This window comes from Protobothrops mucrosquamatus, unplaced genomic scaffold, assembly GCF_001527695.2.
Source record: "Protobothrops mucrosquamatus isolate PMUCROS unplaced genomic scaffold, P.Mucros_1.0 scaffold292, whole genome shotgun sequence".
Lineage (NCBI taxonomy): Eukaryota > Metazoa > Chordata > Lepidosauria > Squamata > Viperidae > Protobothrops > Protobothrops mucrosquamatus.
This window is the reverse complement of record NW_015386636.1, coordinates 50,538-64,426: the sequence shown is the minus strand read 5'-3', so window position 1 is coordinate 64,426 and position 13,889 is coordinate 50,538. Positions and strand designations below refer to the sequence as shown.

General features: G+C 35.0%; 1 protein-coding gene across 1 annotated transcript in view; it reads right to left on the bottom strand.

Moving 5' to 3' along the window:
• Nucleotides 1-13,889, bottom strand: part of GLRA3 (glycine receptor alpha 3) — a gene marked incomplete at its 5' end in the record, with an annotated part of 43,822 nt that overhangs the window by 4,885 nt on the left and 25,048 nt on the right. The window contains one exon of the mRNA XM_015814891.1: nt 9,137-9,160. Coding sequence (XP_015670377.1) covers nt 9,137-9,160 — 24 coding nt within the window. The remainder of the gene's footprint in view (nt 1-9,136; nt 9,161-13,889) is intronic.

Genomic DNA, 13,889 nt, shown 5'->3' with positions numbered 1-13,889 from the left:
ATATATATATATATATATATATATATATGGAGGTAAGACACCCCCTGAAAATAAGACCTGGTGCCTCATATATATATATGAGGCACCAGGTCTTATTTTCAGGGGGTGTCTTACCTCCTTACTTAGGACTGCCATAGCCAGGCCTCCCATGCCACGACACCTGCCGAGCATGGCTCATCGTGCCAATTGCACCAGTGCCGCTGCTTGCAGCAGGAGGATGCATGGCTCATCATGCTGATTACGCCATTGCCACACTGCCTCCTGCCATGAGTGGCGGCATCAGCATGATCAGCACGACGAGCCATGTGGCCTCCTGCCGGGAGCAGTGGTTGGCATGCGGCCACAAATGGCCACAGAAAAACTCAGGCAGTGACACGGCAGGTGTCGGGGCATGGGAAGCTTGGCTGCAGCTGTTCTAAGATAAGTGGGTGTAGATCAGCTCCAGCCCCCCACTTCTGCTTGATTTTTAGGCGTATGCCTCACCGCAAAACTAGGGCTTATTTGGGGGAATAGGACTTATATTAGGCCCAGGTGTAAAAAACAAGCTAGGGCTTATTTTTGGGAGAGGTTTTATTTTCAGGGAAACACAGTAGTCATGCTGGCTGGGGAATTCTGGAAGTTGAAATCCCCAACTCTTAAAGTTGCCAGTGTTGGACACCCTGGTTTAGAATATGACTATACTTTGAATTATGTGCCACAAATGTCAAATTTATAACTGTCTAAAGAAATACAAATTTACGGCTTCTGGTTTTGTGCAGTAACGCAGCAGCCAAGGGATTGTGGGGCTCTGCACCCTACGGCCGATTTTTTCCTGTTAGGGGACCCTAAATGGGCCTAAAGTCACCCTGGAGAGGCAACAAAAAAGGAGGGCAGCCCCGCCGACCACGGAGAGATGGCGGTCGATCTGGTCATTCGGGGAAAGCCCTTCAGAAACCAGCAGAAAAAAAGGCTAGCTTCACTCCAGAGTCTAGCCCAAGCTACAAGCAGCTGAAGGCCAAAAGCACTACTTTAACCTTGATCATAAACAATGTGTTTGGAACTGGGTAAGAATATTGATTCTCTACTTCTACTTGATAATTGATTTCTTGGGGAAAAAAACCAAGAAGCAAAAATCCTCCGAAAGTGAGAAGGAGGGGGACTCTTGCACCACCCTCTCACAGAAGGAAGTGGTGAATTAAACTTTTATGGGGGAGAGAAATATATTGAAATGAAATGAATATAAGACTTAAATCTGGATAAGTTTGAAATTGGTGGAATTTGTTAAGATTTTCTTTTCAAAAGATGAAAACAAAAGAAAGTAATTGCTTATTTTGAAAATTGAAAAACAAACTGGTGCTGACATCTAGTGATGGATGAAAATATACAACTGTAGTTGCTCTAATACAGGAATTGGCAGAAAGCCCAGAAAAAGCTAACTTGTTTTTGTGATTTTTCAATGTCTTAACTAAACAAAGAACAGCTGTAACAATGAAAAGAAAACATTGAGCTACCTACAAGGTGAGAACTATAATCCTTAGGAAAAAAATGACCTTCCTGGATTATAAATACATATTGAACTGTGACTCTAAAGCTGTTTCCAGAGAAAGGAAAATGTTGATTTTTGGCTATCATGGAACATCAGAGATCTGCAGAAAGAACATATCAAGAAAAAACAAATACTTTCCAGGAGAAAATGTATGCTATGTTGCAACTAATTCAAACGACAATTATTTTAAACCACGAGGAAATTAAAAACAACTTTGAAAATATAAATGAAGACATCTTCAATTTAACCTTATAACAAAAAACTCTCAGAAATTAAAATAGAGAGTGATCAGATAAAGCAGACAACTGAACATAAACCAGAGGAAAGAGATTTAAAGATGGAACCCAACAATGGAAGGAATTATGATTTAACCCAGGCGGAGAAAAACTTGTAGGAAATATTGGACATGGAAAAGATAACCTACACTTCAAGATTGCAAAATAAGTCTGAGGACAAGAAAAAAAGATTTGACAAAATGGATTATAGAGCTGTCAAGAGAACTATGAGAACTTGAGAGGCAAAAATGATAAGAGAAATTAAGAGAGAAAGAAATAAAAAGATTTTCAATGAATACGAAGGGGCAAAACCCTCCCACAAAAGCATCTTACTGGATTTGTCTCTTGTACTTACAACATCTACAAGACTATGGGAAGACTTTTTGGTCTGGCAGATCATTCAGATTAGGAAAGATGTTTGGCAAAAAAAGGGCTAAGTTAGAATTAAGAAATTAGATGATGGAATTTATCAGATGGAATATCTAAAGATTAAACACTTGTTTGAATATGGTTAAAATATAGAAAAATTCTGGATATAAATGTATTTTAGTTTGATGGGCCCCTCAAGTAACATAGTATTTTTTCATGATATGAGAAATATAAAAATGTTGGGATGGTTTTTATGAGGGAAATGTTTTAGATACTTATGTGTAACTGATCTTGAGAAAATCTCAGTTGATAAAAATGTTCTGAATAGATTTAAAAGATTAAATGATTGTATTTATTAGATTGAATTTTTAAAGTTTAAACATTTGTTTGAATAAGGTTAAAAAGAATAGAAAAAAATTGGATATAAATGTATCTTAACTTAAGAGGGACATGTTTCTCAAGTAGTATACTATTTCCTTCCTTTTTTCTTCTCTCTCTCTCTCTCTCTCTCTCTCTCTCTCTCTCTCTCTCTCTCTCTCTCTCTCTCTCTCTCTCTCTCTCTCTCTCGTTCTCTTTTAAGATATGAAAATTTTAAAATTGTTGGGATGGCTTGTATGAGGAAAATGACTTAAATACTTAAGTGTAATTAACTCTGAGAAAATCTTAACTGGAAAGAATGTTTTGAACATCGCAGGGAAAACAAATCTAAATAAGAACTTTGAAAACAGGATCTATGATGAGGTAATTAAGATTATCAATTAGAAAAAAAGCTTTATATTGACATGGTTGTTAAATACTAGAAAATGTTTATATTCAATTATTATCTATCAAAATACTAAGAAATGTACTAATTCAAGGCTGGTAAAAGAGAATATTATTGGAAGAAGAGGAAATCAAAGAAAGCTACTATGTAGATTATGGAATGATAGCAATTAATTGTAAACATGCTGTTTATCAAATATTAAGGTGACTATATTAAAAAAATCAATAAAATATATTTTTTAAAAAAGAAATACAAATTTACACAGCATGAGACATAGCAAAAAGGTTAACAGCATCAGAAAAATGGTGTGATACACATGTGCAATCTTGGATCAAAAATAAATATTTGCTTTCTGATTAAAAACTTGCCCCTTATTGATGTTATGGAATGTGCAGTCAAAATTTTATGATGTATTTAAAAAATGAGCTGCATTATTTTCTCCATTAGTAATATATTTTAATACATCTTTTTCTGTTTTTTTGTATTCTTTTTCAGTCTCTTTTTTGTTTATTAAAGCAATAAAAAATAAAATACAAGTGTGTCAAATGCACACATTTAAGAAAAGTAATCTCACACATTGGTGTCAGGGTCAGTGCCACCAGAGCCAGACAGGACTGACAAGACAATCTTTTATTAAAAATTTAGAAGGGTATCATGTATCCACCTAAACTTAGCCATACTTGTAGTTAAATATGATAAGGGCAAAATGTAGAGTCTAGATGCTTTGGAGAAGGATCAATCTAAAACAGTGCTGGATTTGGACTACTAAAGGTCTATTTTTGTATGTTATTAATTTGTATTTATTCATGAGATATTTTTTTTTAATTTTGGCATTTTCAAGGAGCTAAAGTTACCTGCAAAACAGTCCCTGAGAAATGAGGGGGATAGGGATTTCCGGTGACATCATTGGTAATAGACCCTGGGAAACGACTCTCCGTTCCCAGGATCCGAAATTCTTTTGCTGGCGGGCCCATTTGGGCTGAATGCCACCCTGGAGGGGTGGCCACCGAGGGGTGAACTTTTGAGGAATGGGAGTCGGTGGTGGCCGGCTCTCCGAACTCAAAACAGCCCCTGAAACCGGCAAGAGAAAGGCGGAGAGCTTTCGTGTCTGCCGCCATCATCAGCAGATCATCCGAGACAGAAGACAACTGATTTGAAGAACAAGCAACCGGTCCAGGTGAGACAATGTTGCCTCTTGCTGCAAACTGACCTCTTTTGATAAATTGCCTGCCTTTGAGCTGAAGCTGGAAGTTTGAGAGAGGGAGGAGGAGGGATTTTTGTTTCCCCCCTCCCCTAAAACGGTGGTTTAAGTGCTATTTTAAAACTTTTGAAACTTTCCAATTGAAGCCAAATTGAAGGAATTATCCTATTCCATTATAGAAGGAAAAGCAAGATATTTTTAATATTTTAATTGGGAAAAGCCACCTTAATTGCTTCTCTTGAGTACTTTAGTCTTGTGCATTTGCTTTTTGATTTTTTTTTCTCTTCTCTTCTCCCTATTCAGACAGTGGGGGAAAGAGACAGCGTCCCCTGGTGGTTACATTTTAACTTTTGTCTTTTTTTTGTAACTCTGTGTATTCAGCTGCAGAGTTTGGCTCAATGCCCAGACACTTGGCTGTGTGCCCAGACATTCTTATCTCTCTTAGAGGCTTCTAAGAGAGACCTTGGTTTTTTTTCTCTCTCTTTGTGTCTGGCTTTTTTTTTATTTGCTGCATAATTTCTATAATAAGAAAAATTACAAAAGAAGATTTGTAAGCCTGCAAGTCTGTAATTGGATTATAAATTGGACATTGTACTCTTTTATTTATTTTTACTTTTTTCTTTTTCTTTTTTTGAGTTGGCTTTGCTTCTTGGATATAAATATACCTTTACCCTTTTTTATTCTGCCTTATTGTATTTTATTTTTCCTCAATTTTTTAGAGATCTTGCCTTTTTTACATTTTTCCTTTGTTTTTTGACAACCTTTTGATTGGATATCTTTATTTGTATTATTATTTTTATTTTTATTTTTATTTATTTTTATTTTTTGTTGTTGTTCCTCTCTGTTTTTTAAATTACATTCGGCCTTGTCTCCTGATAATAGGAAGGCAATTGACCATTGGGCAATTGGATTACAATTGACCATTGGGCTTTTTTTATTGGATTACAAATAAATTGGCCAGTGGGCCTGTTATTGGATTATAAATAAATAAATACAACAATTAGAAGATGAGTGCCTCAAACTTGGTGAAAGGGTTCTTTGGGTTCTTTGGCTCCTGCCTCAACCTCGGTGAGTCCGGCCCCTCAAAAATCTATCACAACATTCTTACAGCAGGAGGCCCAACAAAAAGATACGCAAACTATACTCCAGGCAATTGCAGATTCTAAAATGGAAATGAAAAAAGATTTGGAGAAAAATTATGAAGATTTGAAAAATGATTTGCTCAAGATGGACCAAAGAATGGAAGCTTTTCAACAGGCGATGACAGATACCCAACAAAGAATGCAAAAAACAGAAGACAAATCAGTAGTGGTGGATCAAAAATTAGAGGCTTTGCAAGATGAAAATCAGAGACTGGCGCAAACCAATGCGGAACTGGAGGAAAATATGGCCGTTATGGAGATGGAAAGGGCATCATCTTCCTAACATTTCAAAATATGTCAGAAGAGAAGGATGAGAACTTATTAGAATTGATGAGTGGATTATTGGCGGATCTACTTGGAATGGAAATGGACCAAATGAAAAGAGAATTGGATCAGGTTTTTAGAGTCAATTCAAACTATGCAAGAAGAAATAGAGTGCCTAGGGAGGTCCACGTTAGATTCTTCAAAAGATGAGATGAGATCCTGATAGCAGTAAGGGATCAAACGCTGAAATATAAAGACAAAGAACTTGTAGTTCTTAAACAGATTCCTAGAAGAATAAGAGAAGCATGAAGAGAATATCAATTTCTAACAAGGAAATTGGTCAACAGAGGAGTGAATTTTAGATGGCTGATCCCAGAAGGGTTATTAATCTTTTGGGACTCGAAAAGATATAAATTGGATACTCCATGTCAAGCAGAGGAATTTTTCAACAACCATAGAGTCTTCCTGGAAAAAGGCGATGTGGAGCCTAAGAAATCAGACAGAATGACTGCTCCAGAAACATCAAAGCAAACGAAGGAGGAAGTACCTAAAAAGACCCAATCAGAGGAAGATGTTAGATCCAAAGATAAGAGACAGACAAGTTCTCCCAGAAGACTGAGGTCCCGATATAATTGAAATCATGGAGGAAATTGGAATACTTTCAATAAATATAAATGGTCTTAACTCCCCATCAAAAAGGAGTAAAACATTTCATAGGTTACAAAAGTTAAAAATGGACATAATTTGTCTCCAAGAGACACATATTAAGAGACAACACTCTAGAACTTTAGAACAACCAAAATTAGGTAAACTCTATTCTTCTTTAGCACTACAAAAGAAAAGAGGGATAGCTCTATACATAAAAGAAAAGATGAAACCAAAACAAATCTATGTCGATGAAGAGGGAAGAATATTAATGTGGAAATTACATGGAATCAAAAACAAATATTGATGGTTGCAATATATGCTCCCAATGAGAAACAAGATCATTTTTTTCCGCAATTATATGATAAACCTGTGGACTTAAATTATCATAACCTTTGTATACTTGGAGACTTTAATGCAATTGCTGATGCAGTACGAGACTACAAAAGTCATAAACAAGGGGGGAAAGGAACTAATATCTTACCTAAACCTTTTTTAAAAATGAAAGACGAATTTTGTCTACAGGACATATGGAGAGAGATGAATCCAGAAAAAGCACAATATACCTTTTACTCCAATAGACATAAATCATGGTCAAGAATTGATATAATATGGACTTCTTATGATCTGAAGACTATGATACAAAAAGTTGAAATAGAACCAAATATTTGGGCAGATCATAATTCAATTAAAATGACCTGGAAAGGAGCTAGGAAAAGATTAAGATGGTTCTTGAATAAATCGATATTGAAGGAAAAAGAATTCTTACAATTAGCAACAAAAGAAATGGACTTTTTCTTTAAAATTAATAAAAGAGCAGAACCTTCTATTCAAAATGTATGGGATATGGCAAAAGCATACTTTAGAGGTTTGGCTATCACTTATGCTGCCAAAAAGAACAAAGAAAAGAGACAAATACAGTGCAGATTGAAATAACAGCTTAGCATTCTGGAATCTGAGCTACAAATTGATCCACAAAAGAAAAATTTGAAGACACAAATGGAATTAATAAAACACAAATTAAACTTATTGGAGATGGATATAATGGCACAACAGATTAAACGAGCTAAACAGAACTTTTTTGAAAACGCTAATAAACCGGGAAGATGGCTTGCATATAGATTGAGAAAAGAAAGAGAAAAAAAATTAATAAGTAAACTACAGGATTCAAAGGGAGAGTTACATTGTCATAGTGATGTAATGAAAAAAATCACTAAGGCGTACTTTGAGTCACTTTATAAGGCGGAGGTGATTTCTAAAGAGGCAATTCAGGATTATTTAAAAGAAGCAAAGCTCCCAAAGTTTCCCGAGAACATGCGACAGAGATTAAATGAGAAGATATCAATGATGGAGATTACTGAGGCAATAAAAAGACAAAAGAAAGACAAAACACTGTGGCCTGATGGACTACCTGCAGAATTTTATGTAGCCCTACAAGATACTGTAACCCCAATTTTGAAAGACTTGTGTAATGAAATCTTTATACAGACAAAAATACCGAATTCATGGACTGAAGCTAATATCACTTTGATACCCAAAGAAGACACTGATCTTACACAAATTAAAAATTATAGACCAATATCATTATTAAATGTGGACTATAAAATTTTTGCTGCAATAATGGCAGAAAGAATGAAAAAGTTTCTAAATGAATTTATTCACTCAGATCAAAATGGCTTACTCCCAAAAAGACAGATAAAGAACAACTTAAGGATTATTTTAAATGCTTTGGAATATTATGAAAATCATCCAGAAATCAGATGGCATTTATATTTCTTGATGCACAAAAAGCTTTTGATAATTTAAATTGGCAATTTATGTTCCAACAGCTACAGGAAATGGATTTTGGTGAAAACTTTATTAAAGCAATTCAAGCAATTTATAAGAAACAAACAGCAAGAATACTTTTAAATGGAGATTATACAGATGGATTTGATATTAAAAAAGGCATGAGACAAGGATGTCCACTCTCTCCCTTGTTATTTATTCTTACATTGGAGGTATTGACTAGAAATATTAGACAAGATAGGGAAATTAAAGGTTTAGAGATTAAAGACCAAAAATATAAATTACAGGCTTTTGCGAATGATTTGGTTTTTATTTTAGAGGAGCCATTGGAAACAGCTCCTAAACTTTTACAGGAAATCGAGAAATTTGGAGAAGTGGCTGGACTGAAAATAAACAGGGAAAAGACTAAAGTTTTAACAAAAAATTTAACTGATAAACAGAAAACCCAACTTGCCAAAAAGACAAATCTTCAAATAGTTAAAAAAGTTAAATACCTAGGTATTTACCTAACAGCAAAATATGCAACACTAAAAGAGGACAACTATGAGAGATTAATAAAACAAATACAAGTAGATTTGGAAAAGTGGGAAAATATTGAACTATCACTGCTAGGAAGAATAGCGACTGTCAAGATGAATATTTTACCAAAGCTAATTTTTCTATTTCAAACAGTTCCTGTTAAATTGAGCAATAAATTTTTTGACAACCTAAATACAATAATATTAAGATTTATATGGCAAAGAAAGAAAGCAAGAATCAAATGTAAACTCTTACAAGATTCTAAAGACAGAGGGGGCTTTGGACTCCCGGACTGGAGACTTTATTATCAAGCAGCTATTTTGCTTTGGCTTAAAAAATGGATTACATTGAGAAATAAACAACTTCTTTACTTAGAGGGACATGACCTCCAACTAGGTTGGCACGCCTTCTTATGGTATAAGAAAAGTAAAGCACATAAATACTTCCAAAATCATGCCATAAGAAATGTATTGATTTTAGAATGGGAGAGAATCAAACACAAAATGTATAGGAAAATACCTGAGTGGCTTTCAACAATGGAAGCATTTGCTTATCCGAACTTGATTAACTATGACAAACTTGTTAGCTATAAAGATATCTTGGATAAAGATGGAAAACTTAAAGACAGGCAAGTTCTTCAACAACAAGGTATTGATTTAACATGGTGGTCTTATTTGCAAATCCAAACAAGATATGAAAAAGATATAAAATCAACAGGATTTTATAAAGAGCAGACTCCACTTGACAAAATACTTTTAAAAACAGATGAGAACTTGATTAAGAAACTTTATAAATGTTTGTTAAGCTGGAAGATGGAAGAAGAACAAGTAAAAGAAACAATGATAGTATGGGCAAAGAATTTTGGACATTCTATAGACTTAGAAGACTGGCAAAAACTTTGGGATAAAAATATTAAACTTACTAAAGCAGTAACATATAAAGAAAATTTATATAAGATGTTTTATAGATGGCATATGACACCAGTTCTATTAGCGAAAATGTTTAAAAATGTATCGAATACTTGCTGGAAATGTAATAAAAAACCAGGCACTTACTACCATGCCTGGTGGATATGCCCCAACGCAAATAAATATTGGCTTAAGATTCATAGATGGCTGGAAAAGATGACGAAAATACAGATAGAATTTAAACCAGAATTGTTTTTGCTAGGAATAGTAGGATCTAATTATGGTAAAGAGAATGACTATTTAATACTACATGTATTAACAGCTGCAAGAATAGTATTTGCCCAATTTTGGAAAAATGAAAATCTACCACCTGACCAGGCTATAATTTCAAAAATTTTGGACTGTGCAGAAATGGATAGATTAACTTTGGAGATGAAGGAGAAAGAAGATTCAATTTATTTCAAAACTTGGGAAAATTTTATCGATGGTTAGAAATTTGCTAGAATACGATAAGAACTTAAAAATGAATTGAATTTTAAAATTGAATAGAATAAATGATAGACTTTTAACTGTTATTTCTTAGATTAATAATAGTTTTATTATTAGTGATTTTAAATACTAATGGTGATGACTAGAATTAGTTGATATATTATTAATATGAATATTTATTAATATGAATTTTACTTATCTAATTTTAGTATATGATTATAGTTAACTTTATCTTTATAATTGTTTAGTATTATACAAATTATGTTTATTTAATATTTAGATCTGGACGGTAGCTTGTTTGTTAAAGCTTGGGATTATTATGGGGGGTTACCCCATTATTGTACCTACCCTTATCCTACCCCAAATTTCTATTCCCATTCCCCTCATACCTGTATTGACCCTATCTTTTCCTTACCTATATAAAACCTAATAAAATATTTATATAAAAAAAAGAAATGAGGGGATAGTTGGTATAGGGAACTACAGAGAACCTTGGAGAAGTTAGCAAAATGTTAATTAAGGCAGAGAAAGAAAGAAAACATTAGAAAGAAATTTGAAAGTGATCCTACCTTTTAAGGAGGACAGAAAAGAAAATGCTATCAGGTATTCCAGATTCTGTATCAATAGAATTCCAGTGATAATTCTGTTTCTTAAACTGGCCTGCCTCAAAGGGCTGATACATTACTTGAACATTAAATGTGGGGAAAATATCTTGGAATGTGAATATGACCTCATAATATGATGTGGCTACAAAGAAAAAGGTAAATACAATTGTATTGTAGGCCTGGAGAATGCAACAAGACTCTAAATACTTAGTTAAAAGGATGCCCCACCAAGAAATGCTCTCTCCTTTGTTCCAGAGTACAAGTTACATAATAGCTTATATTTAAATAATAGGAAGCCAGATTCCATTGTGCATTAGAAAAAACATTTATGTAGTAAAAAGTATTTGTCAATGGAACCAATTACCCAGAGAGATGGTAGGCTTCCTTTCACTGAATGTGTTAAAATAAAAACAACTAAAATAGCCATCTGTTGGAGACATTTTAATTTATATTCCTGGACTGAGTAGGACATGATCACCTAAATGTCCATGTTAAACTGTATGATTGTAATTCTAGTTAGTGATGGGCCAATTTACATTTTAATTTTGGCATGTCATCACATCAGAGAGATTTAGTCATGCCATATGTTATATTCTTAAAAAAGCCACTGTTTTTAGAAGATCTTTGCATATGCAGTATATATATATATATATCAATGAATTATCCACAAGTGAGCTTGATTAAAACTGTTTTACATCAGTCAAATGAATACAGCCTTACAAAAAATTGCTTTGAAAACCTGCAGATGGAGCCAAACCAATTCAGAAAAAAATGCGTAAACTTAATATAGCAATTCACATGTGTGGCTAGCATCAACAAGCAAACAAAACACTTTTTTGGATTTGCTACAACTACTTAAGCCCACAAATCCAAGAGAAGGAAATTTAAAATGAGGATGACCTTAATAATTGTATGTACTTTTGTTTAGTGATTTTTTTTAATGCTATCCAGAGTTATGTTATTTGAGTTGGGCTGAAATATAAATCTTTTGAATGGATGAATGGACGGACAGACAGACAGACAGACAGACATGTTTGTATGGATTACTAACAAATAGATATGAATCAGACATATAAAATGAGAAATGGAATGCTTATTATACAACTGAAATTTGTTTTTCTTTTAAAACAAGTAAAGGACTGCTTTTATTGTATATCATAACAATGTTAAAGGCAATAATTTAAAATCATAGAATAGTCTTGGCTTAATGTGAACAATAAATGCTTAGTCTAAAATAGTATTGATATCATTGGCTAAATCAGGGCTTTTCAACCTTTTCACCCATTGTACCACTTTTAGGATATGGCAATATCCGAGTATCACCAGTCGCCTAGCAAGGTGTCAAAAACTTGATGACCCCCCCCCAAGAAAGGAAAAAAGTCATAAAGTACAGGTAGTCCTTGACTTACAACAGTTTGCTTAGTGACTGTTCAAAGTTACAATGGCACTGAAAAAAGTGCCCCCCAAGCCACAGCCGAGCAAGACACCTGTCTGCCCACCCAGCGGCACTCTTCCTCCTGTCCGAGGTTTTCATTGTTGTGAGCATTTCTGTTGAGGATTGGCAGCGGGGGTGGGGTAGTGTGGTGTTTGGTTTTTATTCCCCCATCTGCTGGGTAGTTGCAGCAGGTTTTGGTCACTTCACATGACCCTGGGACACTGTGACCGTCATAAATATGAATCAGTTGCCAAACATCTGAATGTAAATCACAAGACCCTGGAGATGTTGCAACATTCCAGCTGATCGGTGCTTCTTCTGGGTGCAGCAGAAGCGCCAGGATCAGCGCCGAGCTCCAGCTGGAGCCTGGCACTGATCCTGGCGCTTCCACTGAGCCCTGACAACCCCAAAGAAGTGCCGATCAGCTGGAAAGTGGCACTGATCCTGGCGCTTCTGCTGAGCCCTGACAGCCCTGCAGCTCCAGCCATCTCTCGTTCAGGCTTGTGCGGTGCTGCCACCGGTTCAGCTCATTCCCGTCCCCGGCTACCACTTTTCTAGGATGGCCGCGTACCACCTGCCAGGTGCCAATGTACCACAGGTGATACCTATGCCACTGGTTGAAAATCCGTGGGCTAGATGATATTATCATCTGCAATTGGCTGCCCAACCAATCTATCGGAACCATGACATTCTTGGTATAATATAGTATACTGCTATATATGTGCGCAAGCACCATTCCGCAAAGAATTTAGGGGTTCTGTATTAAATTTGAAGTTGTTACTACTTAGTATTATCCTTTTTATTATTCATAATAGTCTCTTAAGCATAGTTAGCAGAATAATAGTTTCATTGTTGTTTCTACAATTGGCAGTATATAGCTAGACTTATCTGACTTAATTGCTAAGCATGTCAGGCTTGCGTAATATTAGAATGGAAAAGATCAATACATTCTGGAGACTGAGAAGTTAAAAATACCTTTGTGGAAAAAGATGATAGTAAAACACAAGGGTTTTTTTTAAATTTGGGAGCATCCTGAAGTACCTGCTTGAGTAATTTTTAAGGTAAGGGTATCAGTGGTGGATCAGTGATTGAGATGCTGGGCTTGTTGGCTGGAAAGCCGGCAGCCAAGTTCAAGACCCAAGTGCCATAGAACATGGTCAGCACATGTTATAAAGATGAAGAATAGAATAATTGAGTCAGGCCATATTAAATCATGTTGATTAAAACAATTAAATGATTAATATGTATAATGTATTGAGTACTTTACATAGAGATTGATCTGGAGGAACTGGTTTAGTCACTGCAATAGCTAAACTGATGGGACTTGACAGAATATAATTCTTTAAAAAGACCGTCAATGTAGATGTGTAAGAATCAGTAAAATATAATATTAGATACTACAGATATTCATTCCAACCAGCTGTTTAAATAAGCCAACAATCCATAAATACTGAAGCCTTTTCATTGCTATGATTTAATATTTAATATAGTATAAATCCAGTAGTTTTGTGTGTGGAAAGAAAATAGGCTTAAATGTGTTACCTCAAATATGAATTAATACAATATGTGGCATAAATTATCTGTATCCATGTCATGTAAAGACTCAGTCTGAGGGAAAAAATATGTCCTAGGACAGGGGTATCAAACTCGCTGCATCATGTGACATGTCACGATATATCACAACTTTTTTCCCCTTGCCGGAGCTGGGATGGATGCAGCTTCAATGTGTCTCATCCGGCCCGCGGACCAGCCATTTGACATCCCATCTTAGAATTTCAAAGAAGCAACATCCACACATAGTCATTGGTGCAGCTTCACTCTGGTACTTGATACTGTAATCTAGATATAATCCTTATATCTTTTGACATTCCCATTGTAAAATCTTATAAAGATCATAGAGTATGCAGAAATTTCATAGTTATTTAATACATCAGGGCTGTAGTACTTCCCTATATTAAGAT